This window comes from Myotis lucifugus, unplaced genomic scaffold, assembly GCF_000147115.1.
Source record: "Myotis lucifugus unplaced genomic scaffold, Myoluc2.0 scaffold_0, whole genome shotgun sequence".
Lineage (NCBI taxonomy): Eukaryota > Metazoa > Chordata > Mammalia > Chiroptera > Vespertilionidae > Myotis > Myotis lucifugus.
Window position 1 is genome coordinate 52,008,947 of NW_005871048.1, and position 27,616 is coordinate 52,036,562.

General features: G+C 40.4%; 1 protein-coding gene across 1 annotated transcript in view; it reads left to right on the forward strand.

Annotated features, from left to right (window-relative positions):
• Positions 1 to 27,316, forward strand: part of ICE1 (interactor of little elongation complex ELL subunit 1) — a 47,554-nt gene extending 20,238 nt beyond the window's left edge. Inside the window, 10 exon segments of the mRNA XM_023755958.1 lie at positions 223 to 309; positions 2,687 to 3,025; positions 3,028 to 3,077; positions 5,415 to 10,148; positions 11,285 to 11,453; positions 13,272 to 13,432; positions 16,350 to 16,540; positions 19,266 to 19,372; positions 21,073 to 21,171; positions 22,325 to 27,316. Coding sequence (XP_023611726.1) covers positions 223 to 309; positions 2,687 to 3,025; positions 3,028 to 3,077; positions 5,415 to 10,148; positions 11,285 to 11,453; positions 13,272 to 13,432; positions 16,350 to 16,540; positions 19,266 to 19,372; positions 21,073 to 21,171; positions 22,325 to 22,506 — 6,119 coding nt within the window. The 3' untranslated portion in view covers positions 22,507 to 27,316.
• The last annotated feature ends 300 nt before the right edge of the window (positions 27,317 to 27,616 follow it).

The following is a 27,616-nucleotide window of genomic DNA, read 5'->3' on the forward strand; positions in this document are numbered from 1 at the left end:
TTGGCCTGTGTTAGCCTTTGAGTTTGACATGCTTGGTCTAGAGCATTGCAGATCTTTCTGTCAGTAGCTAACTGAATTATGTGCAGTAATTGAATTTGGGGAAGATGTTTAAGTTACTTTGTTTTTGTGTTCCTAATAAGTCCTGATTTCACAGGACTATCTTTTGGCCGTGCATACATTGAGCCACGTAACATGTCTTTAATACTGTATTCTCTTTCCCAGGAAAAGTAAAACTACTTCTGAAGGAACTCTGGCTCTGTATAAACACAGCAAACAGAGCACCTGGTGAAAGCAGCAGATGTGTCCCAGGTGAGAGAGAAACTTCCAGAAATACATATTGTACATGAAAGTAGAAATGTTTATCATGGCTATTGTGTGTCTTTAGTTTTTAATGTCTCAGTGTAATAAATAATGGACCTAGCCAGAATGGGTACTCCTAATTATACCAGATTCCTTTTCCTACATTTTACCAATCTCAGTAAATGCATTTGGGTTTTAATTTTTAGTAGTAGCTTTCATCAGAGAACATTAAAAGAAGCTGGCTGGACCCACAGTGGAGGTGTATTTGGCAGGTGTGTGCAGAAGACTGAGGACGCACAGCTTTTCCAATCATTTCATAAGTTCTATCCACCTACCAGCAGTTTAGCTTCCTCTCTGAAATCAATAAAAAAATATATATTTTAAAAATAAAGTGCTTAGCTTTTTTGTTGTTGTGCTAGTTTCTTAGATTAGCTGCTATGAATTCACAGATAGTGAAGATGTAAGTCTGTAGAAACATACACCTAGGTTTTCTTCTCAGGCTCTGAAGGTCACTCACATTCCCTAAGGTTATAGGCAACATTTCAGTTTTCTGTATTAGTCAATAGTCTTACTTTATTTTTATTATAAATATTTGATTTCATGTTGTTAAATATGTTATTAAAAAGGACATTTCTTTGTTTAGTAATATTAAATGTTTCTTTAAAAATAAATATTTCAAGGGTTAGGTCTGTTCCTTAATGTTAGCTTTTTCAAGTAGATGGGAAAACATAATGTCTTTGCAATTTTATATTATAAAATATATTATTTTTTGTTGTTTTGTTTTCATATGAGAAAAGTTACAAAAATAGTCAGAAAATCCCCTTATTATTTCTCATTCATATTCCCTGAAGTTTAACATTTTCCGTAACTTATAATCAAAGCCAGAACACTTAGAATAATACTGTTAACAAAAATGAACCTCATGTGAGTTTCACCTGCTTTTCCACCAATGTCATTTTTCTTTTCCAAGACCCCATGTTGCATTTAGTCGTCATTCTTCTCATCTCCCCCAGTCTGACAGTTCAAACATCTTTCCTTGTCTCTCGTATTTTTTCTACTTTTTGGAGAGTACAGATGATTTTGTAGAAAACCTATTAGTTTTGGCTTATCTGATGTTTTCTCATATTAGATTGAGGCATATATTTATGGCAAGAACTTCACAATGGTGATATTGCACTCTGCTTAGGGTACTGTACCCAGGGAGAGGGGTTGTGAAGATGCATTATCACTGGGGATGTTAGAACCTTTATTATTTGTTTAAAATGGTGTCTGCCAGGTTTCTTCATTGTAAAGCTATTATTAGTTAATTATCTTTGGGGAGATACTTTGACACTCTGCAAATATTCTGTTTCTCTCTAACTATAGCCCACTGATTTTAGCAGCCAACAGTGGATCTTATTTGCTATTGTGGCTACTTTGTCTATAGTATCTCCCTCATTTCTTTTGCATTTATTAAATGAAATTTTTCTGTAAGAAAAAGCTTTTCCTTTATTAATTCACTTATTTCTGCCACTGTAGTCTCATGGGTATTAAGTTTATTTTATGCATTATACTTTAGCACTGTTATTATGTATTGTTCAGATTGCCCCAGCTTTGGTTATTGGGATTGTCTTTTGGTTGGCTCCTGGGCTCTTTCCGCATACTCCATCCTATTCTGAGTACCTCTTTATTTTCTGGCACTGCAAGATGTTTCATGCCCAGCTTGTATTTCCACTCCTCAGCTCTGTTATCAACCACTTTTCCCAGGAGCCCTGAGTCCTCTGTAAAACATTTTTATAGCTTTTAAAGTATGACAAATAGATGTTTCTAATGATTTCCAGGACACATAGGTCTTTACTAGTAATTAGCACCACTCACTTAACCAAAATCGAGACCCAAAAACCATTGGCTTTTTGTAGTAATTTTTCTGTGGTTTAGAGTAAAAAGTATTCATGTGATCTGACTCCTTAATTTGAACATTGTACAAATATGGTAATGGAGTAGGCTTGATGTCAATGGATTATAGATCACTTGTCAAAGAAAATTGTGTTCCCTGTCAACCTGCGTGCACAAAACTTTCTCCCAGGTACTGCTGGTCGTAAGGTTCACCAAGAGAATGGGCAAGTCTTCAGGGCCCAGGGCCTGTTACACTGCTGTGCTCTGCTGCGGAGGAGCCACGGGAATCCCATTCATCCATCTACCTGTCTTCTCATCCTGTTTGTTGTGAGCGAAGCATACTTACATGAAGTGTGTTCAGGTTTTATAGGCTAGTTTTCAGGAAGGGATCAGTTTTTTAAAATACGTTTTACTTGGACATTGCAAACACTTTGAACTGTTAGAATAAGTTGGGATTTTTTAAAAGTTTTTCTGATATTGTAAATATTTGATATTTACTTTTTTTCTACAGGAAAACCTGTCCAAGAAAAGCCCATATCTGGAGAGTCCAGGGAAGATGTTGTGCCCACCCGGGTAGGAGACAGTCCTCCCAGAACCTCTGCTGTGCAGACATGTCAGGCAGAGCAGTCCATGGAGATAGAGGGTGACGTTTCTGAGTGTAAAGATGTGGGAAAGGAGACACCCAGTGCAGCAGCCCACCATAATGATGACCAGCATCCTGAGGTTTTACTACAGAGGAATGAGGAGGACAGTGCTGACTTTTCTGATCATGATCGCTCTTTTGATGAAGATCTTCAAGCTGCAGTTGACTTCTTCAAACTTCCCCCTCCTCTTTTGTCTCCAGTACCATCACCCCTCTGGGGTCTGCACACCGTGGCACCTTACCTTCTTCGCTTGCACCTGTGAGTTTACACTTTGAATTTGAGTCACCAAGTGGGCACATCCTATTATGTTAGCCATACTCAAAGAACATTTGTGGTAATAAGACCAGATTTTATTAGGGAGTAATAAGAGAATTTAAAAAGCCTGCCAGTGCCCTTAGGATCAACATGTAGTTGATTGAAAAAAGTCTGGCTTTTTTCACTTTCTATTATGATCAAATGTTTGTCTTTATCCACAATCAAATTGTAAATCTCCTATTGTTTGTTCTTATCTCTCATGCCTGTCACTTAGCAGATATGGAGTGAATGAATTAAATACATGTTTGTAGCCATGGACTTTTTCAGAGATGGGTAAAATTCATTTTTATAGCATATATTAACCTTGGTTGCTAAATTTCCCACATTCATTTTGTGAACGCATCACCTTTTTGTGTGTTTATAGAATGGTTTATCCTAATTTCTTAGGAAGTTAGTTTTGATGAAACAGATTTATGTACTTTTTGGCTTAAGGAGCAGTTAAATATTTTTGAGTCACTTCATTCAGGACACATGCTTGTCTGTTGTGTTCCAGACATTGTGCTAGGCTCCAGGAATGCTGAGGTAACATAGGGTATGGGATGGTTGGCACTTGGTTGAATCTTGTGTGGCAGTCGGACCTTAAGGAGTAGGTAATTACACAGCCTCAGTAGAGTACTTCACTGCTGGGAATTGCACCCTGCTGGAGAGGACTTAGACAGGAGCTTGGTCCTGAATGGAAGCTGGGTGGAGGGGGAAGGGTGGAAATTGCTTCAGGAAAGTCGGACCATAGCTCAGTGCTGAAGAGGAGTGAGGCATTTGATAGAGATATAGGACTGGGGTGAACTTGATACAGGAACATTCACACAGACCAGGTCCATAATGGCTGTGTGTGTCCTAAGGACTTTCCATTTTATCCTGAAGGCAGTGGGAGATTCTTGATGGATCCAAAGAAGTGAACCTGATGATAAAATTTCATTTGAAAGGTTTGGTTTAGTCACTGTATGAATGGGTAGCGGGTGGGGATGGTCAGGAAAGGGACAAGATCATACATAGGGAAATCAGTAAATCAACAGTTTCCTTAATTCTTGATACCTTAACCCAGTAGTGGCATTGTGGTTAAAGAGGTGGGACCGGTTTGGAAAATGTTATGAGGATGTATGAGCAGCCTTTGGTGAGATTTTCTTTCTGGTGGTTAGGAGAGATGGAGGAGTCAAGGATGTTGGAAAATAACAAATGTAAGAAGAAGCCCTACTTGGGCGAGGTAATGTGTAAAATGTTAGATATTAGGTGCGTGTGGAATTTCCAAGTCGACATATGCAGTGTGCATTTTAGATCCCTGGGCATGGTACTCGAAGGGAGGCTGGGGTGAGACACAGGCATTCAAGATGCATCAGGATGGAGTCCCAGAGAGACTCTGGGAAACTGTCAATACATATGTGACCAAGCAGAAAAGGGGAAGAGGAAAGAAAGATCGAAAACAAGTGCCCAGACAGTGGAGGAAAACCAGATGACTGTATTCCAGCTCGGGGGAAGAAAGGATTCTTTTAGTAGGAGTGTTTCTGTTAGCAGTGTCTAGTTTTCCCCAGACTGCCTTTTTCCTTACAGAACAGGAAGGCCAGGTGGTCAATAAATTTGCTTACTTGGTGGATCACGTGTGAAGGCGGTTAGCAAACGAGGGGGCTAGTTGAGGGTCAAGCAGGGTTTCTGGAGCAGAGGTAGAGATAGGCTGGGTGGGAGGGAGAGTTGTCACTGCATACACTGTTGAAGGGGAAGAGGTGGAGCAGGTCTGGGTAATAACAACATCCAAGGTATAGCACTTGTAAGGAAGTGTGTGGCGAGAGTTGTCCATGAGTAGTCACCCAGAGTGATGGCCCATTTGATGCCCTGGGCTGGAGTCAGATATTTCTGGAGGAGTGACTGGGAAGTGGAAGAAAAGAGAGGGTTGTGTAGCCAGACTCAGAAGCCTTTTTAGCCAGAAAATGGGGAAGGAGTTGAGAAGTAGGAGTGTTTGGAGGTTAGGAGAACAAATTGTACACTAGGCCATATGTGGACTGGAACTTGTAAGAAACTGTTATGGGAGAAAACGTGTGAGTGAGGGTAGCTCTGGGAAGAGGTGGGCTTCATTTAGAAAAGGGCAGAGCAGTGCCATACTTGTGATCGAGACTTTCCCACCTTATAGCTATTATAGCGATTCCAGAGAGTAAATCACTTGTCCTCCTATGTGTTCTAAAAGGTTCTTCAGGAAGGATTTACTTTGGTTTTTTTAATGCATTTAATTGATATTTTAGTTGGTTGAATTGGTATTTAATTAACTAACTAGTATAACTCATTTATTTTAAGGAAACCTACTTTGGAGAATATACAGATTCCAGTGATAGTGACTCAGCCCCACATGGAAGTTCTGAGTATATTTCAGAAGATGATACACCTGAGGCACAGGATTGTTTTGGCTCATCCAGAAAAAATAAAGGAAGTGGTACATGTGAGGAAAAACTCAAATCACATGAAGCCACCCAAGCTCCAAACACATTGAAAGTAAATGAAGTGACAACTGTTGGGTTTGAGGCATTTACAGCATCACTGAGAGAACCTTCAACCACATTCTCCTTAGCTCGTGAAAAACACTGGGCAGTGTCATCTCAATTCATTAGAAGTAGAAAAAGAGACATTTTAGGTGAGGCAAAAAGACCAGGAGAGGTTAGGGAAATAGATATGTCGATGCAAGCTGAGGGAACACTTTGTAAACCCACCGGAATTGAGAGTGTTGAGAAGTTGTCTGGTGGCATAGCACAAGGGAAGGAAGCAGCCCTTGGGAAGGCAGACATGTGTTATTCTCCCATTGCCAAGAGACCATTAAGTGAACTCATGAGGTCTGAAGGAAAAACCCCATTATCCAGAATGATTGGATCATCCAAATCAAACTTTACTAAGTGGACACCAACTAATGAAACCACTTGTGAAGCAGATTGTATATCAGTTTCTGATCATCTTCAGGGACTCTCTAGAGAATTGGAAAAGGAAAGAGAAGACATGCCAGGGTTTGCTTTAGGAGAATCATCTGAACCTGAAGAAGATGCAGATGATGTAATAGATGCAGCAGAGCTTGATGTTGAAGCCAAATTTTCTTCCTCTTCTACCTCGGGAGCATTATCTGTCCACAGTAATCCCCAGTTTTCCTCTGGGTTGAAGGGTGGTCATGATACTCATGTTCCTTCTGAAGTAATCCCTACTGAAGCGCATCATTCAGAACACAAATTAGCTAGAACTTCAAACATGTCAGGTCTGCAGTCTGAGCCATCAGAATGTTCTTCAGGAGCAAACGACCCAGAGGATAGCTTGCATGCTCTGAACCCTGAATTGGGAGCATCTGATTTTCATGATCAGAGTAGCAGTGGGGTAGAATGTACAAAAGTTGTGAAAGATATGACCAAAGTGTGTGCCCTTCCTCAGTCAGTATTCATGAAAGCCGTGAAAGGTGGACAGTGTGAAAGCCAAGGTCCAGGAGCTGAGCTCACAAGTCAGTCAGATTTCACAGCATTGGTAGAGTCTCAGTCTGGCTTGATCAAGAGTGGTTTTGTTAAAAGCACTTCTTGGCACCATAGTAATCTGTTGAGGAGAGGTGGTGAAGAAATGCTGATAGCTAAATCAGAACATCAACAAGAGACCAACAATCAGTTACAAAAGGCAATACCATCCATAGAAAATAGAGAGTCAACATCATTGTTGCCTAACCAAGTGTCAGTTATAACCAAGCAAACCAGGCCTGAAATGATGCAGGTTGCTAGATTGGAACCTTTGAGACTACATAGGAATGAGCCTGCCTCAGCAACAGAAAATGTTGATAATGTGTCATCTATAGCAAGATGTGCAGAAAGAGAGGATACAACCCAGAATATCAAGGAGGTGGCCCAGAACATCAAGGAGGTGGCTGCTACAAAAGAGACTTCACCAGAAGGTTCCACCTCTTGTAGAAAACTAGATTTTGATTCTTCAGGTGGTTCTTTACCAGTAGAAAATTCTCATTGTTCCAAAAATAGTAAGTTATCTTTCTTTTCTGAAAACATCACAGTCTCAAATCAAAACATGATGGAACCCTCCGTGCAGGGAGAGCTGCAGGAGCAGTGTCCATGTCAAAATGCCACAGATTTGGACTCATCTGGGTTGGGTGCAGATAAACTTCCTCCAGCCACAGAAATGGCAGCGTCAGAAGATTTTCCTATTAAAGAAATATCCTCTGGAGACCCAGTCACATCTGATGGTGAAGCCCTGGCCATTTCAAAGGACTCTCCTAGTGTAGAGCAAAGCCTGGAGGAGCCTCTGGAGCAGCCATCACCAACTCCTGGCTGTGCTCCTGAAGGTCCGGGCCCTACAGATACTACTGCCTTTTTACCAGCGATTGGCAGAAAAGATGAAGAAACACATGGTGTCCCCCAAAGTAGCCTTTCTGGTCCTCTGTACTGTTACACAGGCATTCGGGAGGTTGCGGGTGGTGATACTGAGGTGGAGGAGAGTGAGGCCCCTAGCTGCAGTGAGGGTGAAAATGAGCCTGAAGCTGTGATGGGTAAACAGCAACAGGATGCTGCCGAGGCCTCCAGAGATGTAGGAACTGCGGATGCTGGTGCTGCCGAGACAAGGCCTTCCACAGAGGTGGGCTCTCTGACCTCAGCGCTACAGGACTTCAACATCAGTACTCTCTCTGAGATAGATAGACTTTCTACGTCAGAAGTTGTTATGTTTCTTGAAAGTTGTCAGTTGAAAGATTATAGTTCAGGGGACTCTGCTCCTGAATATTCTAGCAAAGAAACTCTAAATGAAGAAATGAACAAAGAATTAAAGCAAAATGAAATATCAGGAGAAAAGTACAGAAAGCAAGTCTGTGAAGAAGAAACACTCAAAACCTGTGAAGAGTGGATTGAATCAGAGGAAGATGATTGTCCTTTAAAGGACGCGAGTCAACTCACTCAGTGTTCTTTGGAAACGTTGTCTGAGGTGCTCACCAAGATTGGGCAGGAACTTCAGTCCAACTGTGAGGACTCAGATGGAAAAGATGCTAGTAATTTACTGCTCTTCAGTATACATGACAGCTTAACAACCGAACCCATAAAAGAACAAGTCTCACCTCAGCAAACAAGTGGCTCCTTGTTGCATCCTTCAGATCCATCCCCGTCAACAGCTGGTTTGGATGCTAAGGGCAGTTCTCCCACTAATGGGGAATCTATTGAAAACACTCAAGACAGACCTGAGGATAACTCAGATGTGACCAGACTGATGGACAGTGGAGACGAAGTCCTGCCACAACTAGCAGAGCCCCCAACCCAGAGTTGTTATTCAGGAGACGGGCAGACAGCTGAGCACAGTGCTGGTTGTGAGGAGGCAGAAAGGACATTTCAGTGTCAGATATCTACAGTAACTTCCAAAGTTATAAATAAGGACCAAAATCTAGTCATTGAAAAGGGGGACAACTGGACCATCATAAGTGGGGTACCACTCATGCCAAATGTGGACCAGGTTATCCTCTGTGACACCCCTGGAGACATCCCTGCTTCCCCAGATGAAGAAGAGCCGGGAGCTGGCTTCATTTCTGTTATTTCTGCGGAGAAGTCCCCTGAGACCAGCCACCCTGGCTCTCCATTTCAGGAGCCCCCCTGTGATAGTAATCTTCCATGCACCCAAGAGGATATTTCCAGCAGTGGTCAGAGTTCTAACTTTGATAAAAGTCGTTTACGGAACAGACCTGTGAAACCTAGTGTAAGGATTAGTTCTGAAATTTATGATTTTGAGTCTCAGATTGTTGCATCGGATCACACATATTATAACTCAAAACTGGAGCCAATTGACAAAAACAAGAATCGATCAAAGATTTCAAACAAAGACCAGTCAAACAAACTGGTAAAGACTTCAGCACCAGGCAGAGTTGAAACTAATCCAAGTGAAGTTTCTCAGTCATCTTTAGGGGACAGAGGTAGCACAAAAACCCAGAGACCTCAAACTCAAACCATTCTGGCCAATGCTGACACCTCTACCCCTACAGATTGTTCTGCTGACACTCTGAGTAAAATACGGCAGGAGGTGGGGCCCCCTTTGCCACCCCTGCTTGCTCCTTTGATTGCCACGCCTCCAAGGACTTCACACCCAGTTTCTCCTCTGATATCAAGTTCCAGTCCCTCCTCACCCACCTCTCCTGTTGGCCAGCTTTCTCCATCATGTGAGATCCCAGTGCCACCCATGATGTCTCCTTTGCTGGAAGATCCAGCACATGCCTCCCCTTCATGCACATCTATGTCTCCATCTGCTATACCTGCTGGGGAGAGGATATTATCATCTCCTTTGCAGTTTTGTGCTACCACCCCAAAGCATGCTCTTCCTGTGCCTGGCAGACTGCCCCCCTGTGCGTCAGCCCACACTGCTGTGACTGGTCCGCAGGAAAATTCTGTTAAAATTCTTGACACCATGTACCCAGAGTTATCTGCCAGGGCCCGCACTCTCAACATCCTCAAAGGGAATATTCAGCTCACGCGAGGGCCACCTGGTGACCGTCAGAATTTACCAGGGCCTGTCAATGCTATAACAGGCTTCAAAGCAATCACTTCCATGTCAACCGCCTTTGTCAAAACAGGGGGCAGCTCTGGTGGTGACTATAACCAGGATAAATCAAGAGATTTGGGGACCCAACAAAATTCAGGTGGGAAAAGGACATTGTCATCATGTACACCAAGGAGTGCTAAAAGATTGCGTCTGGATAGCGGTTCCCCGGAACCAGAAACCTCAAGCCCCACTCCAGAAGGAGTCAAACACCCCCGCAGGAACCTCCCTCAAGTTGAAGTCACAGCGACAGATGAGGAATCAAGTTCTGTTCCAGCTGCCAGTATGGTTTCACAGTTGCCTCTGAACCCCAAAGAAACTGTGGAGTCCCATGATAAAGCCATAGCTGATGCTCTGAAGAAGATTGCAGAGTCCTCCTTTGACCTGTTGCCTGTCATTCGGAGTCATGTATATGTGGGGAATATCTCCAAAAAGCCTGTAATGAGAGATCAAGAGAAAGAAGTTGTTTATGATTTCAGCACAACAAAGAAGGTAGGTGGCAGCTGTATCTGAGAGTTTAGGAGTTGCTCATCAGGGACAGGCTGTCAAGGTGGCAGATGACCCCAATAGAGGTTTTAGTTCAGAAATGAACAGTTATCCATACAAACAGGCCTATACTGTATTTCTAGCCAGCATTTTATGCATTTGAGATAAGACACTAGAGATTTGGTCATTTGTGTTCATCAAATAACTTAAAATTTTAAAGGAAGTATTCTGTCAGAACTAAAATTGCATGTGTCCCATAGAATTTGACATGTTTACAGGCTCGAAATTATTTGCTTGAAAGCATCAAATGCTTATCACATAATAGAGCCTTTTTTTCCTGTAAATAGTATTATGTACACATTTGAGAGTTTGATAGTCTTTCAGAAAGACAGCCTGTGGGTTTGGTTTCCTCTTCTCAATGTATGTCGCAAGTCAAACAGCAGGTATTCAGTTTCAAGATGAGGGTTGTGCACATCTACAGTTTATTAGGACTGTCACAGGCTTATATTTTCTAAATGCCCATATTGACACCTTGTGTGGATGACTTCCAGTACCATGCACTCATACGTTATTGGTTATCTGCACAGTCTCCGATTCATAATGGTATAAATATTTTTCTTAGATTGTTTACTTCCAGAAAGCATACAGAACACTAAGTAATTTTGAAAAGATGTTTATTTTCAAATAGATATGTCAAATTGCTTAATGCTTTTCTTACTGAGCAAGAAAATGTTACCTCATATTTAAAGATCTGAACAGGATAAATGTGTAGAGTACACTGGAGTTGAGAAAACAAGAAGGGAATAGGATAGATTGGGCTTAATACATGCACACACACAAATTGTAGCAAACACCAAGACACTATAATTGGTGGGAGTGACAGCAGGCAGCCAGGTGTGCTCAGATTTGCCTCTAGCACCTGTAGCACTGCTGACCACAGGCAACTGACAGGTGTGAACTTATCCATTCCCCAGAGCCCTTGGCTTATCTGCTAAGCAGGTCAGTTAATACCCTCTTCTACCTTCTGATAGTGCCTGTGTTATTTTTCCAGTAGATGCTAAATTTTGCAACTTAGCTTTTCTTTCATAGGCTAAAGATAAATATCGTACATTGCCTTTTGATTTTTTTTTTCTCCACCTCAGCATTTAGCGGAGTGCTTGCTTCACTCTATTCTCTCAGAACTAAAACTTCAGAAGATATCTCTGGAGCACAATTACATTCATGCACTCTGCAGAGTGTATGTGGGTATTTGTCGGCAACTTGGAGACTTGGAAAGAGCTCGCTTGTTCTGCTACAGCCTACTTAAAGAAGGTATGTTCCACATGACGGCTTTTTTTGTACTGAAAATATATTATTGTGTGTTTACCTCATTATATTTGGTTCTATATTTTTAGCTGAGCAATTGCTGTGTATTTTTTAAAAATTGTGTAATGATTTTTACATTTACCAGAGGGCATGTAGAGCCTTAGGTATACCTGTCCATCCCTGGTTTTCAGTAGGAGAATTCCTGTGACTTGAACTTACTTAAATCAGCATTTCACTTATATAGAATACAGGGTCTCTCATTACTGTGTATTTGTTTCATTCCTTGTGCAGCTACTTTAGAATCAGATCTAGTTGACACAAGATAAGGGAATGATTTAAAGTCAATGGTAAAGTACATTACTGTGTCATCAGCTGGAAAGGACAGAAATATGAGATGGATTCATAAGCTCATGAAGAATATCAGAGAAGAGGAAAGGAGGACTGTCCTTTGATTCTCTTTTCCCTTTACTACTATTTCTTCAATCTCTACTGATGATCAGATTAGGGGTCATTCTTCATTATATCATATCGTCGGTGGAGACATTTTTAAATAGTAAAATGATATACAAATGCAACGTAATATATTAGAAAGTCTTATCTAAATTGCAAAGACTTATAATCTTTTATTACCATAATGTTTGTGGGCTTACAAATCAGGATAATTGAATGTATCCATCACTTCTAGAATTGTGAATGAGGCTGTTCACAAGTAGAACAGAGAATCAAAAAGATGTGGCTTCACATCAAACAGAATAAAAATCTTCATGTTGAACTGGCTACAACCAAATTGCAAAACACTTTTGATAGTTTCTTATAAAATTAAATCATTAGTTTATCATATGACCTAGAAACGTCACTCTTAGGTACTTACCCAACAGAAATAGAGACATATCTTTACATGAACCAGTACACAGATATTCACAGTGCCTTCATTTATAATATCCCATAACTGGAAACAGATGTCCATCAGTAGGTGATGAAAAGCAAGCATGATTATGAGCAGTGGCATTCTACTCCCCCTGAAAAAAGGAGTGGACTGCTGATGCATACAACAGGGTGGATGAATCCCAGAAACATTATACTGAGAGGAAGTCAGACAGAAAGGGTACATGTGCTCCATGTAAATTAGGCAAACTAATTTAAAGTAACAGCAAGCAGATCTGTGTTGTCTGGTTTTGAGGTGAAGTGATTCATTGGAAAGGCTCAAACCCTGGGAATTTGGCATGATGGCAATGTTCTATATATTGACTGGTGAAGGTTACATGGATGTATTCATTTATCAAAATTCATCCAACTGTCTGCTTTAAAAGAGTGTATATTATTGTATTTTAGCAGTACCTCACTTAAGTTAATTGAACAAAGGACAAGCCACAGTGTGGAAAAAGTTATTTACAACAAAGGATTATCATCCATAATTTAAAAAAAAAAATATTTTCAAACCAATTGCTTTTTGTGTTCTACAAGGGTGTTCTCTTGTAAATGCATACAAAAAATAGCCTGAAATGACACTAGCCAATTAGAAGGGCTCTGGGACTGGGGCAGGCTAGAGAAAGGGTGATTGCCTTGTCTTCATGTTTTAGAGTTTATTGCTCTTTTCAACAGTGGTATATATATATATATCCATGTATTATATTTCAAATTTAAAGAAAGTTTGTCAAGGGGATGGGGGAAAAAGAAGAGAGAAGCAGATTTTTAAATAACTGAGGCTGGGCCTCAGTGGGTAGGAGGCCTTGCAAGGTTCAAGTGAAATTACTAACATTTACTCTTAGTTATTTATTCATTTGATCAATCATAAGGTTTATTACCTTACTTTATTTCTTACAGATTTTCCAGAGTCAGAAAAATTGACTTTGTTCATTGCAAACATGTGGCATGATATATTTATCTCTCAATCAGTGATTAATAAGGCAATGCAGCTAGTTGCCAGGCAACGTGCTAAAGGAGAGGTTCTGAACTGTTTAAGAGCTTATCTCAACTGGGAGAAGGTGAGGTTTATTTTTACTTCTTGTAATACCATACTTTGTAGATCTCACATAAATGTTATTATTTGGTTTTCTATTAGCCGATAGTCCTTTTAGAGATAATATATTCTGTGCCTTAGATCCTTTAAAATGTCATTTTAGCCTAAGCTATTTTTTTTTTAAATGTTGTTCATTAAGTATGTATGTGACTCTTTGGGAAGAATTGTAGACCTGTGTATTGTGTTAATTTAACAGTTTATTTTGTGCACTAATTTATGACTGATGAGATTATACATATGTGTAAGGGCTCCAAGGAGAGCTGTAAATAATTTATTTCTACAGTATGTACTAAGAAAGATGAAAAAAGTATCTCAACTTTTTCCTGTTAAGATTTTTCTGAATCTTACATTCTGTATTTTTTTTTCTAGTTGATGGAATTTCTATTACTTTATTATTTTCTTTACAATATAGTATCTAGGTTGGTGTTTTAGTAGTTTTGATATTAATATTTATTAGATTCTATTTTCTTAAAAAGAGCAAAGAAAAAGGCCACTCTCCCAGGCTGCCTATAGGGCCACTTGGCTCCTGTGTCAACCTCCACTTGTGTAAAGGAGCCTTCTCCTTTGGCCATTTGGGATGAAGCCAGATGTGATGATTTGATAAGAAGAGACATTATTTATAAAGAAGATAGAATTTTAGTAAATGTATTTACCCTGTATTAGATTAAATACAAATATAAAGTCAAAGCTATAAAATATGAGGAATACTTGTGGGGAAAATACTATTAAAGTACAAGACTTCCAAATTCTCTTACAGATTTCAACAGATCTGATAGACAAAAATCAGTAGAGACATAGTGGAATTCAATAATATAAAAGGTAAACTTGAATGAAGAATTTGCATTTTTTCATATTTTGTAAATGTGGCACTTTTATAAAAACTAGTCATGATTTGGGCCACATGAAAACTTTAATATTTAAAAAGTAATGATTCTACATACACAGTTCTCTGGTAATCAATAAAATTGGACATAATTAATTCAAAGATTTCAGAAAAATTCCATAAAAGTGACTTGGAAATTTAAATACACAGCCCTGGACAAATTGGGAACAAATAGAAACTCAACAGTAAATTCACAGTCTTTCAAATGTCATTGAAAAGGAAAATTTTCATAACAAAGTTCTCTGGTTTTGGAAAACCTGTATTCATTAAAGTAGTTTAAATGTCTTTATTATTAAGCAAATAAATAAAGTTGGCTGGTTATCATCTTAAAAATTAAGTCTGTGACAGAATCTAGAAAAAATATAGTTTAAGGTAATACAAGTAATCAAGTAGAAAACAAAAAACACATAAAAGGAAAGCATTGTCTTTAAAAATACAAATAAGACTGATAACTCAGTTCAGATTAATGAAAAAAAGAGAAAAGCCAAAAATATCCAAGAATTTGGCTGAGGATAAAGATGTATCTACATTTATAGGATAATGACCAAGAAGACTACCACTTACAATCAAGAGCAACAGATTTGGAAAACTAGAATGATTTCTTAGCAAAATAAAACTGACCAAAATTGGTTTTAGGGGTAGAACACTTGATTAAACCTGTTGTTTTCAATGATCATAAAAGAGGTTGAGAAGATGATTAAGAATGTACTATACAAAAATCATGTGTAGGTTCCACTTGTATTTTGCCTTATCTTTATGGAACCAGATAATCCCAGACTTTTTCAGAAATAAAAGATTGAAAGTGCTCTGTTCATTTTTCATAATAAACCCTAGTAAAAAAAAATTGCTCAAGAAAACAATTATAAATCCACTATGGTATTTACCCAAGAGAAGTCAAATTTATGTCTACACAAACACTTGTGTACAGATGCCCATAATATCATCCTATGTAATAAAAGCCTAATATGCTAAGTGTCTGGTTGTCCGGTCGTCTGTTCAACCAATCAAGGTGTAATATGCTAATGATATGCTAAGACCACTCAACCGCTTGCTATGATGTGCACTGACTACCAGGGGGCAGATAGTCGACTGATTGACCAGTTGCTATGATGTGCACTGACCACCACGGGGCAGACAGTCGACCAATCACTATGACATGCACTGACCTCCGGGGGGCAGATGCTCAATGCTCCCCAGGGGGAGCGCCGTTCAGCCAGAAGCCAGGCTCATGGCTGGTGAGCACAGCGGCGGTGGCAGGAACCTCTCACGCCTCCGCAGCAGCATTAAGGATGTCTGACTCCCAGCGGGGAGCAGACCTAAGCCGGCAGTCAGACATCCCCGAGGGCTCCCAGACTGTGAGAGAGCGCAGGCCAGGCTGAGGGATGCCCCCCCCCCCTTGAAGTGCATGAATTTTGTGCACCAGGCCTCTAGTTAACTATAGTCTAAAGCTATAGGGTGCATGGATAAACTGTGCTATACCTAGATAATGGATTACTACTGAGCAACAAAAAGGAGCATTCAGACTACCAATGCATGCAAAAACTTGGATAAATATTAAAAACCATGCACAGGTGTGAAATAGTGGCTAGTACTATCTGATTCAATTTTGTGAATTTCTGGAAGAAGGAAACTAGAGTCAGAAAAATGACAGAATTTATAGTATTTAAAGCTTAAATGTTTTTATTATAATAACTTTAAATCTCTGATTAGAGTTAATGAAAATTTGCATTACAGTCTGGATTGCATCTAGTCTCTTTTCTACCTGTCTGGATTCTGCATCCTGCTTAGAGCTTTTTATCTGGCCTACCAACTACCATTCTAGCATTATTTTAGGACATGTGCCATAACTGAGATAAACCTAGTTCCTTATTCAAAATACAACTTTCAGAAGGTGTCTTTTAAAACTAAATGGTTAATTGATGCTTGTTTTACTCTTTGAGGCTACTTATAAGATGTGTTGTTTTACTTGAACTCTAAATTTTATGTTTTTGTTTGCTAGAATGCTCCTGCAGATGTTGGCTTCATGGTTTCTAAGCTGCTTTTGACCATACAGTTATGTCCAAAAACAGAATTTCAGTCCAGTGAAAAATTTGGTGAAGACCTAAGTGATAACACTTGGGAATACATATTTGCCATTGATCTGCTCTGTTGCCATCAGAAATGGATTTGGACACATGATACCATTATAAGGTACAGGGCTCTTTTGTAACTTACAATAAAATTGAGTAATTCTTATATATATGTAAAAGGCTAATATGCACAGTCTCCGCTCGAGAGTTAGACTGGGAGACCAGGAGTTCGATCGCTCGCTATGACGTGCACTGACCACCAGGGGCGGCACGGAATGAAGGAAGGCTCTAGCTCAGCCATGGGCAAACTATGGCCCGCGGGCCGGATCCGGCCCGTTTGAAATGAATAAAACTAAAAAAAAAAAAGACCGTACCCTTTTATGTAATGATGTTTACTTTGAATTTATATTAGTTCACACAAACACTCCATCCATGCTTTTGTTCCGGCCCTCCGGTCCAGTTTAAGAACCCATTGTGGCCCTCGAGTCAAAAAGTTTGCCCACCCCTGCCTAGCTGGTAGCTGGCAGCCAGGGAAGGAAGGCCCCCACCGGCAGCCGGAAGGCCCCAATCGGCCCTGATCGCCAGCCACACTTAGAGACCCTACCCGTGCATGAATTTTGTAAACCAGGCCTCTAGTTTAATTACAGGCCCATGGTCGGCAAACCGCGGCTCTCGAGCCACATGTGGCTCTTTGGCCCCTTGAGTGTGGCTCTTCCACAAAATACCACGTGCGGGCGCGCACGTACAGGGCGATTGAAACTTCGTGGCCCATGCGCAGAAGTCGGTATTTTGCGAAAGAGTCGGTATTTTGTGGAAGAGCCACACTCAAGGGGCCAAAGAGCTGCATGTGGCTCTGGAGCCACAGTTTGCCGACCACTGTTATAGGCTAATCTATTGAATGATTGCTGAATTATGGTTTGAATAATTTTTACTGTTTAAGGTGGCTGCAGCATTTACAAGTGACATTTTGATTTGGGTAAGAGTTAATAAAACTACCCTTAAAGTACTTGTATCACTATCATATCTCCTTGCTTTATTTTTTTGTGCAAGTACCTGTACTTTTCATTATAGTCTGTTATTCCTGTCTCTCCCAAGGAGAAATGACACATGACAGAGACCCTTTGGTTCACTGGCATGCTCCAGCATGTAGGATGGTGCCCATGTAAGGGAGATGCTCAACAAATATTTGTAGAATGGAACATAATGACCATTATTTTAATATACAAATACTCTGGAGAACCCCACATGGAACAGAAATGTTCAAAATTCCAGGTTAGCAGTTCTTCTCACCTGGGGTTTCAGGAGAGAAATAAGTGCATCTAGAATTCTGGCACTCGCTATGTACCATCTTTGGAAGAATGGAGAAGAATAGTCAAATTTCTGTTCTGTAATTCTTAATTTTCTTGGAACCCTGACTGAGAAAGGCTGATTTGAAGGAGTTTATGACATTGAAATGGATTCACCAAAGGATTAATAGTCCATATCCTTGAGATACTGGAGGAATTTATTCTTTGGAAATTTGTTCTCTCATTTTTTTTTCCTCCTTAACCAAGGGAAAGATTATATATTTAAATGTCAGCAGTGGGGAATTGAATTATTTAATGAGATACAGCCATATTAAAGTAGCTGTAAATGGATTTTTATACATTGACATGGAAGTATTTCATAGTCTTATTAAGAAAGTGACAGAAGTCTATCCAGTGCCTTATTTCTGTGTAATGATGTGTGAGTGCCTACCTGGGCTTCATCTTCCTGACTTCATGGGAATGAAAGCCCAGAAGGCAGGTGGCTCCTCTGTCCCCCAGTGACTTGACGAAGGATATCACCAGGGATGATGCCAAACAGGTATTTGTTCAAGGTCCTCCCGCAAGTGGTGAAGACACAGTGTTGAATATCAGGATCTCTGCCTGAGTGACTTCAGACCCTGATTCCTAAGCACTGTAGTCACTTCCCCATGTTTTTAACTTACATGCACATGTAGAAGTGCGTGGAAAGAAAGCCCAAAATTAGAAGAGTAATAATTATCTAAGAATGTGTTATTTGGGATGCTTTTGGTTTACATTTCTCTTTTGGTGTCTGCATTTAGCTTTTCTAGTACTATAAATGCTATGTAAGATGTAAACACATTTTTTTGAAAAGAGAAAGCAGAGAGGAATTGGCACTGTTTTCTGAGATTAGAAATTTTCCTAAATTCAGCTAGCGTTTTTTGTTTTTTTTTTAAATTTCCATTGTTTTAGTTCTTTTTACAAAACAGCCTATTTAACCTATCTCTTCCCATAGAAACTATTGACATTTGGAACACAGGAGCTGTGTTAACGTCTGGAAGGTTTAAGTGAAAATCCAGTTTCTCCCTTCTTGTTCTGTGACTTGGGAACATTGTTCAGCTTCTCTATGCAAAATCTTGTAAAAAGGGTTAAAACAGAGAATAAAGATGTAAAATGGGTGTTTATAACCTCTTTTAAGCCAGTGTGGGCACATTTATCCTGATAGTGGGATAGTTTGTGAGCTTCTAGTGTCCTCATTTTAACCTAAAAAGTAACATCTTCAGAAGTTCCTCTTGTTCACTAATTATCTACCTTTTACAGATCATTTTTTTAAAAAAATATGTATTTTTTTTATTGATTTCAGAGAGGAAGAGAGAGGGATAGAGAGATAGAAACATGAAAGAGAAACATCATTGATCGGTTGCCTCCTCTTTGCCATCTACTGGGGATCAGGAATCAAACTGTGACCTCCTGGTTCATGGGTTGATGCTCAACCACATAGCATCACTGGCTGGGTTCTTACAGACCATTTTTAAGATAATGCATACTCTCATACATATGTGTATTGTTGTTACTTTATAGTAAGGAGCTGTGGCCTGTAATGGATAAGTGGATAAAATACAGAAAAGGACATGCTAACATTGCATATATTCCTGACATTATTATAGCATCGATACTAAGGCTGATCGGTGAGTTGTCTCTCGGATTAAATTTTTTCTTGACCATATTCATGGTGAGGTAATAAGTGTATAATAATATATGTTCACTGAAACTTTATCATAATAACTAATTTTTTAGCTTTTAGAGTAGATACTTTTGCACTTAATGCAATCTCTTTACTCACTCTTTCTTTATATATTAGTGTTTTTATCCATCTTTGTCAGAGATTAAGGTTAATGTGAGTACATTTTATTTATAATTGAATTCTTGCTTCTCAGATACTAATATTAATCTACATACATGTACATACTTACACATATATACACCAGGATACATAAATTACTATAAATTATACTATAGTCTCTTTTGGTTCCTAAAATAAGACTATCTCCTATTTTTTACACCCCTATTTTTTTCATACTTGCCCAATAAGGATCATTTTATGTACTTCCATAATTGCGAACTAGTTTTGTGTTGTTTTACTCTAATCTGAATATACAGAAATTAAAATCATTGTTTAAATGAGATGTAGACTCTTTAATATCAGATCTAAGGGAAGACCTCAGTGGACATTTGGTTTTACTCCTCCCTCAAATCACAGATCTTTATTTTTTAAATTTACCTATTCTTTTTCCTCTTTGCCTCATCTCTGACAAGCTGCTCTCTAGGCTCTGCAGAACTATCAGAAATGACCCCCCAGCTCAGGATGGCTGGTGGAAGTTTTTCTAAAATTCTGAACAATAATAAATTTCCTTGCAATGACAGGCTCACTTTATTCATTTTTAAGAAAATGTCTTCCTCAGTTTGAATAGCTGTAGTTTGTCAGTTTTTCAGTGAAAATTTGGTGTTTCATAGAAAAAAGACCAGTTTCCCTCCCAAATGAAACATCTGCACAGGTGCTTTTCTGGAGATAAGCAGTGTGCCTGGTGTACAGGGGGAGTGTTTCAGGGGCACTTCCCGTCCATCACAGGTTGTGTACCAGGGGACTAGATGTAATAGGAATGACTGTGACTGCTTCTTGAAGGACATTCGTAAGGTAAATTGGCTTTTTTTGACTGCAAGCTTCTGGTGATGAAGAATGACCTCCATGTAGCATGGCACCACTGCCTTGATTGGGGCTGAGGGTCCTTGACCAGCCATTGCTTTTCCACTGTCAGTCTGTGTCTCAGCTCTGATAGGAAGGCACATAACCTTCTTAGCATTGTTGTGAAAATAGTTTTGACCTTGAGGACTCCAGGGGGTCTGAAAACCACACTTGAGAGCTGCTGTTCCACATGGCGATGAGAGTCCTGTTACACAGCTACATTATAGCAGCAAAAGGTTATACCTGAGTGTGTGTTTGATGGGATCACAGTCTTAGAGTTGGTCTTTTAACATAACAGAAGTTAGCCATTTCACATTGAACCTACTGAAACCACTCATTCTTCTAAATTCCCCTTATTTATTATAACTTAACTGAAAAAGCAAAACATTGTATATTATCTGTATATGTAAATAAAAAATGACCAAGCATTTTGCTCACTCCTGAAAGACAAATTGTGCTTTACTGATTTTTGATCCTTGCCCGTTTAACCTGTTTTCACTTAAGAATAAGTACCCATTTTAACTTCAGGATCACTAAAATTAATGTACATAATATTTTATGAAAGAAAACAAATTTTAAATTCTTATGAAAAGTTAATCAACATTTAACCAAAGATTATATTTTGTTTTATTTTTTTACCCCTAGGTCGTTTAGGCCAATTGGGTTTGAAAGAAGGGTTTCCTTCTGCTGTGAAAAATATTAGTTCGGTCATCGGTATGTTCATACAGCATGCCCAGGATGAAGGTACCCTTCTGTTTATGAAGCGCTTGCATTTCTTGTACTAACCCATGCTTTGTGCTCACTGGGTCTGGGCATCATGCTCTGCTCCTCTCAGGGCCTGATTGATGAGGAGAGGAGATAAGGATAATTTAAAAAGCTGTAGTCTAGCTATAAGTTCAGCATTGACTATGAACCAGAGCCTCAGCTCTTTACTTAGTGCCATACCTATTTGCTTATTAAAATTGTGTTTTAAATCTCTGTATTTGCTTTACTCTTAGACTATTTTTTTTAGTCGTTATTATGAGCCCCACTCTGTGCTGCTCTAATTGCCTTGTAGATTAGGGGGGAAGTAATTTTAAAGCTGCAGTACTGTTTTGTTTTCAGCATTAACATTTATATGTGTGGGTTTTGTTACATTTTTATTTTAAATAATAGCAGTTTTGCCCTGTTGGACATCACCTCACTAAAAGAAATCTGAAATATATAGTTAATAATAAATTTTAATTAAATAACTCCTAAATTTTAAAATAAAGTATTTCAGTAAGTAGACCTTAACTAAAATTTAATACATTTTAATTAAATAATTCATAAATGAACTTATGCTAAATGAGAACTATAATCTATAATATGTAACCCAGCTATAATCTATAATTATATGCTATAATTTATAATCATATACTGTAATATAGTATGTGAAAGTATGGTACAAGAGTTAGTTTTTCATTTGTTCTCATTTCATTATGATTTTCATTTCCAAAGTCCCCTTATAAACACTTCAGTGGATATTTAATGGAGTCATTTGTTTGATGAATGCTCTGGGATCCACATTTTGTTAAAATGTAAACGTGGGAGTGTGATGCTTCCAAAACTACTTTGGGAAGCTTAGCAAACGCTGACATGAGAAGGCTGAAGCTCTACTGCCCTGTGCCTCCGGGAACAGGCTAGCCCCTGTCGGCACACAGCCAGCACCAGAACCCTGCTCAGAGCTGTGCTGCATTTTTTCATTTTTCCCACTTGTAGACAAGTTTAAATTAATTCTTTTATTGTGGATCTTGTTTTATATTTAGTTTTTATTGTGGTAGAAAGTGTTCTGAATAGTATTCAGTGGGTTACACCATAAAAAATTTGAATAATGGACACGTTTTTATGTGATGATGGATGTGAAAATTCTTTTCAGATATACCATGGGGTATACAGCTAGCAGCTGTGTATGCCCTTTGTGACTTGAGTCCCAGCAATCCAGCAGAAATATCCAAGATCCTGGAAGCCTGGCGCAAGGAGACCTCTCACAGTGTTCCGTCTGCAGTGGTCCGCTCCCTGGAGGAAGTCAGTGCATTGTGTGCGCAGGAATTCGGCTAAGCCCCGCTGCACTGCTCCTGGAGAAGTGCCTTCACCTATCTTGAGTATGAACAGGTTAATCGGCTTTCAGAATACAAACTGAGGTTTCACAAAAAAGACACAAGAGAGAAAATGCGAAGAGGCTGTCCTCGCTGTGGCAAGGAGACAGAAGAAATACACAGTGACACAGCCGTGTTTCCCTAAACCACGTACTTAAATCACTTACGTCTGTTGTGACTACGTGACAAATGGATTATATTATTGTGTCTTGGTCAAACAACAAAAACTTGAACTTAGCCCTTTTTGCTGCAGAAAGTGCCCTTTTAGTCGCTTTTTAAAATTGACTGGCATTTTATAATGAATTTAATATGAAAACATTGATTTGGTTCCTGAGTTAATTCTGGCCTTTGCGTTCAAATGAGTGACTAGAGAAACTAAATTGGCTAAAAAAGAACTAGAAAACTCTCCACTGTCTTAGATGGAAACGGGCTACAGAAGTTTTTCTCGTTGTATAGTGTGCATCTGATCCGAGGAAAACACGGGGAGCCTCCGAAACTCACCTTTATGCGTTTTCTTCACAGGCGTTCCGAAACTAAAGTCCCTTCAGCTATTTAACTATCTGCCAGGAAAGGAGACTGAGAAGTCAAGTCCACTGCAGGGTCTGTGTCAAGACGTGTACATACGGATTCAGAGGCACCCAGAGCCATTCGCCGTGTACATAGGGACAGTGCGATAATGTGTGTCACATTCGATGATGTTCCGCTTTCGGAATTTTAGTATTTGTACAGAGAAAATGGGTTTAATAACTCACCGTGGTTCTGATTTGTCTTATATCCATCATTTCTTAAATCTCTTGTATGTGTTTTTTTATAATAAAAATAAAAGTAAGCCATGTACATTATTGTTCTGATCAGTGAAGACGACGGCCATTCCGAAGGAGATCCCGCTTCTGCATAGACACGTGCTGCTGCACCAGCATTTCGCTGTGAGTTCTCCACAATACTCAGTGCTAGCAGAGACCAGATGCCTAAGTGTTGGTTGGCCTCCTGACTAGATATGTTTGTTTAATTACAGTTGCTGCCCTTTACAAATTACATTTGATAAGTGTTTTACTCCTTTGTGTTTTTTAAGTAATAATAACAGAAAACAGATTTGTGAACAACTCTGTGTAGCCCTTTGGAAGCTGTTGTTTGGTGTGTTCACTTTTCTGCCAGTATTTATTGAGCATGTGCTCTCTGCCGGTTCCTCGCTGGGGGGTCCTGGTGAACAGGCAGTGAGAAACAAGTTTTCAAAGACCTGTGATCTGGTGGTAGAGAAAAACCCTAAGCAGTCACCCTAGTAAGTCAACAGTTGAAAATTTTGGTGAGTTTGGTGAAAAAAAACATGGAGGTTTGTAATAGAATAGCAGGGTAGAATCTGCTCTTCCTAGGTGCTGGTCAAGGAGGGTCCCTCTGAGGAGGTAACACTTGAGTCAGGACCTGAGAGAAGGGAGCCAGCCAGCCTTGAAAGTAGGGGACGAGTGTATCTCCTGGACAGGTGAGTGTCGCTCTGCGAGGGAAAGAGCCTCTTGTGTGCAGAAAGGCTGATTGAGCCAGACACTCTGTTTAAGGGACAAGTGTCATTTGTCCCGTTATACAGGTAACTGCCAGTCCCTGGGACCTACGCAGCCCTGGGCTTGTGCAGAGATGTCACCTGAGATTACAGTTCACAGGCTGTTCTGTGGTAAAAGGGTGTGAGAAGGGCAAGAGGTGAAGCAGAGGGACCTTCAGGAGGTAGGGCAGAGATGACCATGGTAGATGGATTCCAGATGTCTTCTGGAGGTCAAATCAATGCTAAGTTCCTGAACTGGGGTAAGGACAGGTAAGAATCAAGATTCCAGGTTACTGAGTTGGGCTCCTGGGGGTAGGAATCACAAATCCTGGATGCTGGTTTGGGACATGGGGCTCTTAAGACATCCAAGTGGAAGGGGCAGGGGCCCTTACAGGCAGGCATGGAGTTCAGACAAGATCAGGCAGAAGTTAGGAAGTTGATAAGTGTGTGAAGGCTATTTAAAGCCGTGTGTGTGTGTGTGTGTGTGTGTGTGTGTGTGTGTGTGTAGCGTGCACCAAGGGAGAAAACTTCCCAGAGGACAGAGGAAGAAACCCCAGAGGGCAGGAGGTGGTGATGTAGTAGTACCTTGGTTGTTTCCTTGCCAGATCTAAGAATGCAGGCATTGGCCATTTGTGCTTGAAGCTGCAGGGTCAGGTGGTGGGAGCCAACCAGGTGATGGTTGGGTTTTGCATCCTGTGGGTGCTGTGACCTCAGTAAGCATTTACCACGTAACAGTTGGCTTAGAGTGATGCAAAGTAAAAGGGGAGGTCAGGAAGAGAAGAGCAGGTCTGCACACACATTTTTTATTTTTTTGAAAATTTGCCTAGTGGATGAATTTGTTAAAAATGTCCAAAACATTTTTTTTTTAACCTCAGCAATTTTATGTGTTTTTAGTTGGTGGAGAATAAGTAACACCTGACACTTTCTGCTGTTGCCATTCTTCACCAACTGAGAGTTTGTCAGTATCTGCTCTGTGTTGTGACCTGATGATAAATAGGCCTGAACTTGCCTGTGGTGCTGCGTCACCCTCAGAGGATGAAGCAGTTTAAGCTGTTAATAAATTTAATTTCTGGTATTCAGACAGAACGTTGTTGTAGGGTTTTACTATTTGAAAAAAATTAAAAAGTGAATAAACATTTGAACCTGGAGTTGGGTGGGGCTTTAGGCTAGCATAGGAGTCTGTGCACCAGAAGGCACACTGGTTCTGGGCACCCAAGCTGGACACCACAGGCTGGCGTGCTGCCCTGCAATGACTCTGTGCCAGCGGAGCAGTAACAGCCCAGGAGCCTGAGGAGCTGTTCCAGTGAGGCAGTGATGAGGGAGAGCGATAGCCAGTGGCCAGTGGTCTTTATGGACAACTTCACGAAGCACATTCCTAGGGATGGCTCGACTTCATTCCAAGCACAAAGTCGGCCTGTAGATGATACTTCAGGCTGTAATTTCCCACCCTGAGACAACTTGGTCAAGTGGCTTACTTTGTTAAGAGAACATGGAACAGGATCTGTACTTGGGGATAGAAAGAGCTGCACTGTGGCCATTAGAGGGCACTGCAGACTCTCCCGTGAACTAGGCTGGCCAGAACACTGGATGCCTTCCTGGGACAGGCTTAGGTGCAGTTTACACAGAGCCTTGCTGTCAGGGAGACATTTCAATTCACACTGTGGGTGTTGAGTGGAGTTAGTGCTACCACCTAGGGCCATTATCTCCAGAAGTAAATGAGAGAAACTGTACAAAGGATAATGTCATTTGAGAGGCCCCCTCCCCCCCCAAAAAAAAGAGGCAAATACTTTGCCTATTTGGTCAGATTCTTTCCTGGATATTTTTTGATTCTAAAGCAAAATGTTTTGACTAAAAACAAAATGAAGCAGTGGCAGGTGGGTGAGTGATAATGGGTGGAAGTTTCCGTGAGCACTCTCCTGATCAGTCAGGTATAAAAGCAATTAGTTAGGAAATCCTGTCCACATTGAACATCAGTTTATTTCAAATAACATTTCCAACACATCCTCATGTAGAACCACATTGTAAAGAGTCTAGTGTGACTAGAGCTTATAAATGTGAGTTCAACTTACCTAAGACTACAGATGCAAGAAAGGGCTCAATGATGAGTGTTCTAGAAATTGAGGGGAGTTTTGAAGGTAAGACAACCATTAAATTAAGCACTCCTCTTCCACTCGCCTGACACTTGCTTAGGGAAATTCACCGTTCTCCGTTTTGATTGTGAAACAAAGGGGAAGTTCTTTTTCCAGCCCCTGAAGAGATGTTTAAGACGTGCTTGTTTTTATGAATTAAAGACTAGTCACTATATCCCAATCAGTTCAGCACAGTTTCATGGTTCTATGTAAGCAAAGACAATTGTGGGTGAAGCGCCACTGAGAAATGCTACAATTCAGTTTTATGAAAATGAAAGCATTTGCTTGCTTCTACGGACTTTGGGGTTTTGTGAGCAGTGTTAGCATCTTGGCAGGCGTTGCTTGGGCCTCTCCTGCCTCCCTGTCCCTTGCATGCCAGGGTTTACCTTGGGGCCAGATGGACCTCTGATTCTCCTGCAGAGAGGGTGGTACTGTCCAGCATCCTCTGAGGGGCTCTATGCATGGGGACAGGACGAGAAGACCTGGCTGGTGGGCCCCCAGACCAGCGGTTCTCAAAGGACATAGCCTCACCCCAGACCCACGAATGCCAAAGTGGGAGTCCGGTGTTGTGTATGGAGTCCCCCAGCAGTTGGGGAACCTAAGAGCTGCTGCCATCCTGTTCAGCCTGGCACCTGCCCTCTGCTCTGGGCTCTGCCTTCATAGGCTCCCCAATTGTCCCCCTTCTTGGTTCATTTCAGTGGAAATTTGGGAGCAAGTGGAGGATAGCTTGGTATCTGCCTTCCTCTATCTTGAACTGAGCCTGGTCCCTTTGTTTTAAATTTTGTGTGTGTGTGGTCTTTAAGGATATTTTTTCTTAACAAGTAGTTATTAATTGCTGCTCTGAAATAATCTCACCCTAAATCATGAGTGTACAACTGACAAACTTAAGAGAACAGCGGGATGTTGAAATGCCCACCCTGAACCCAGCACACCTTGGCACCCAGAGTAACTGCCTCTTGTGATTGTCATGTTTTTATATGTAAATTTGTATTATTACATATTCATTTGAATAGTATAAATTATAATCCAATGTATTTTATTAATCTTTTCATGTTATTCATGTGTTGTATGCAAGTAGTAAATTAAATATTAAAACAGGTCACACACTGGAATGTCTGTCTCCCTCTCGTCCCTCTCTCCGGGAGCAGCTCTGTCTCCAGCTGTTGGCAGCAGCTTCCCCCCAGAGACCCCCAGGCCCGTGGCATCCTGTGGGGGGTGGGGGGGGGTAATGGCCACTCCCAGCTGTACCGATGTAACAGAATGTCAGGACCTCACCTGCTCTTCACCCATTTCTTCTAATAATCCCCAAGATTAATAACACAGGAGGTGTCTTGTGCTCATCTCCCTACTCTGCTCCCCCTGCCAGTGTGGAAATCAGGTCCTACGTGCCTGCATTTCCACTTGGAAGTTGT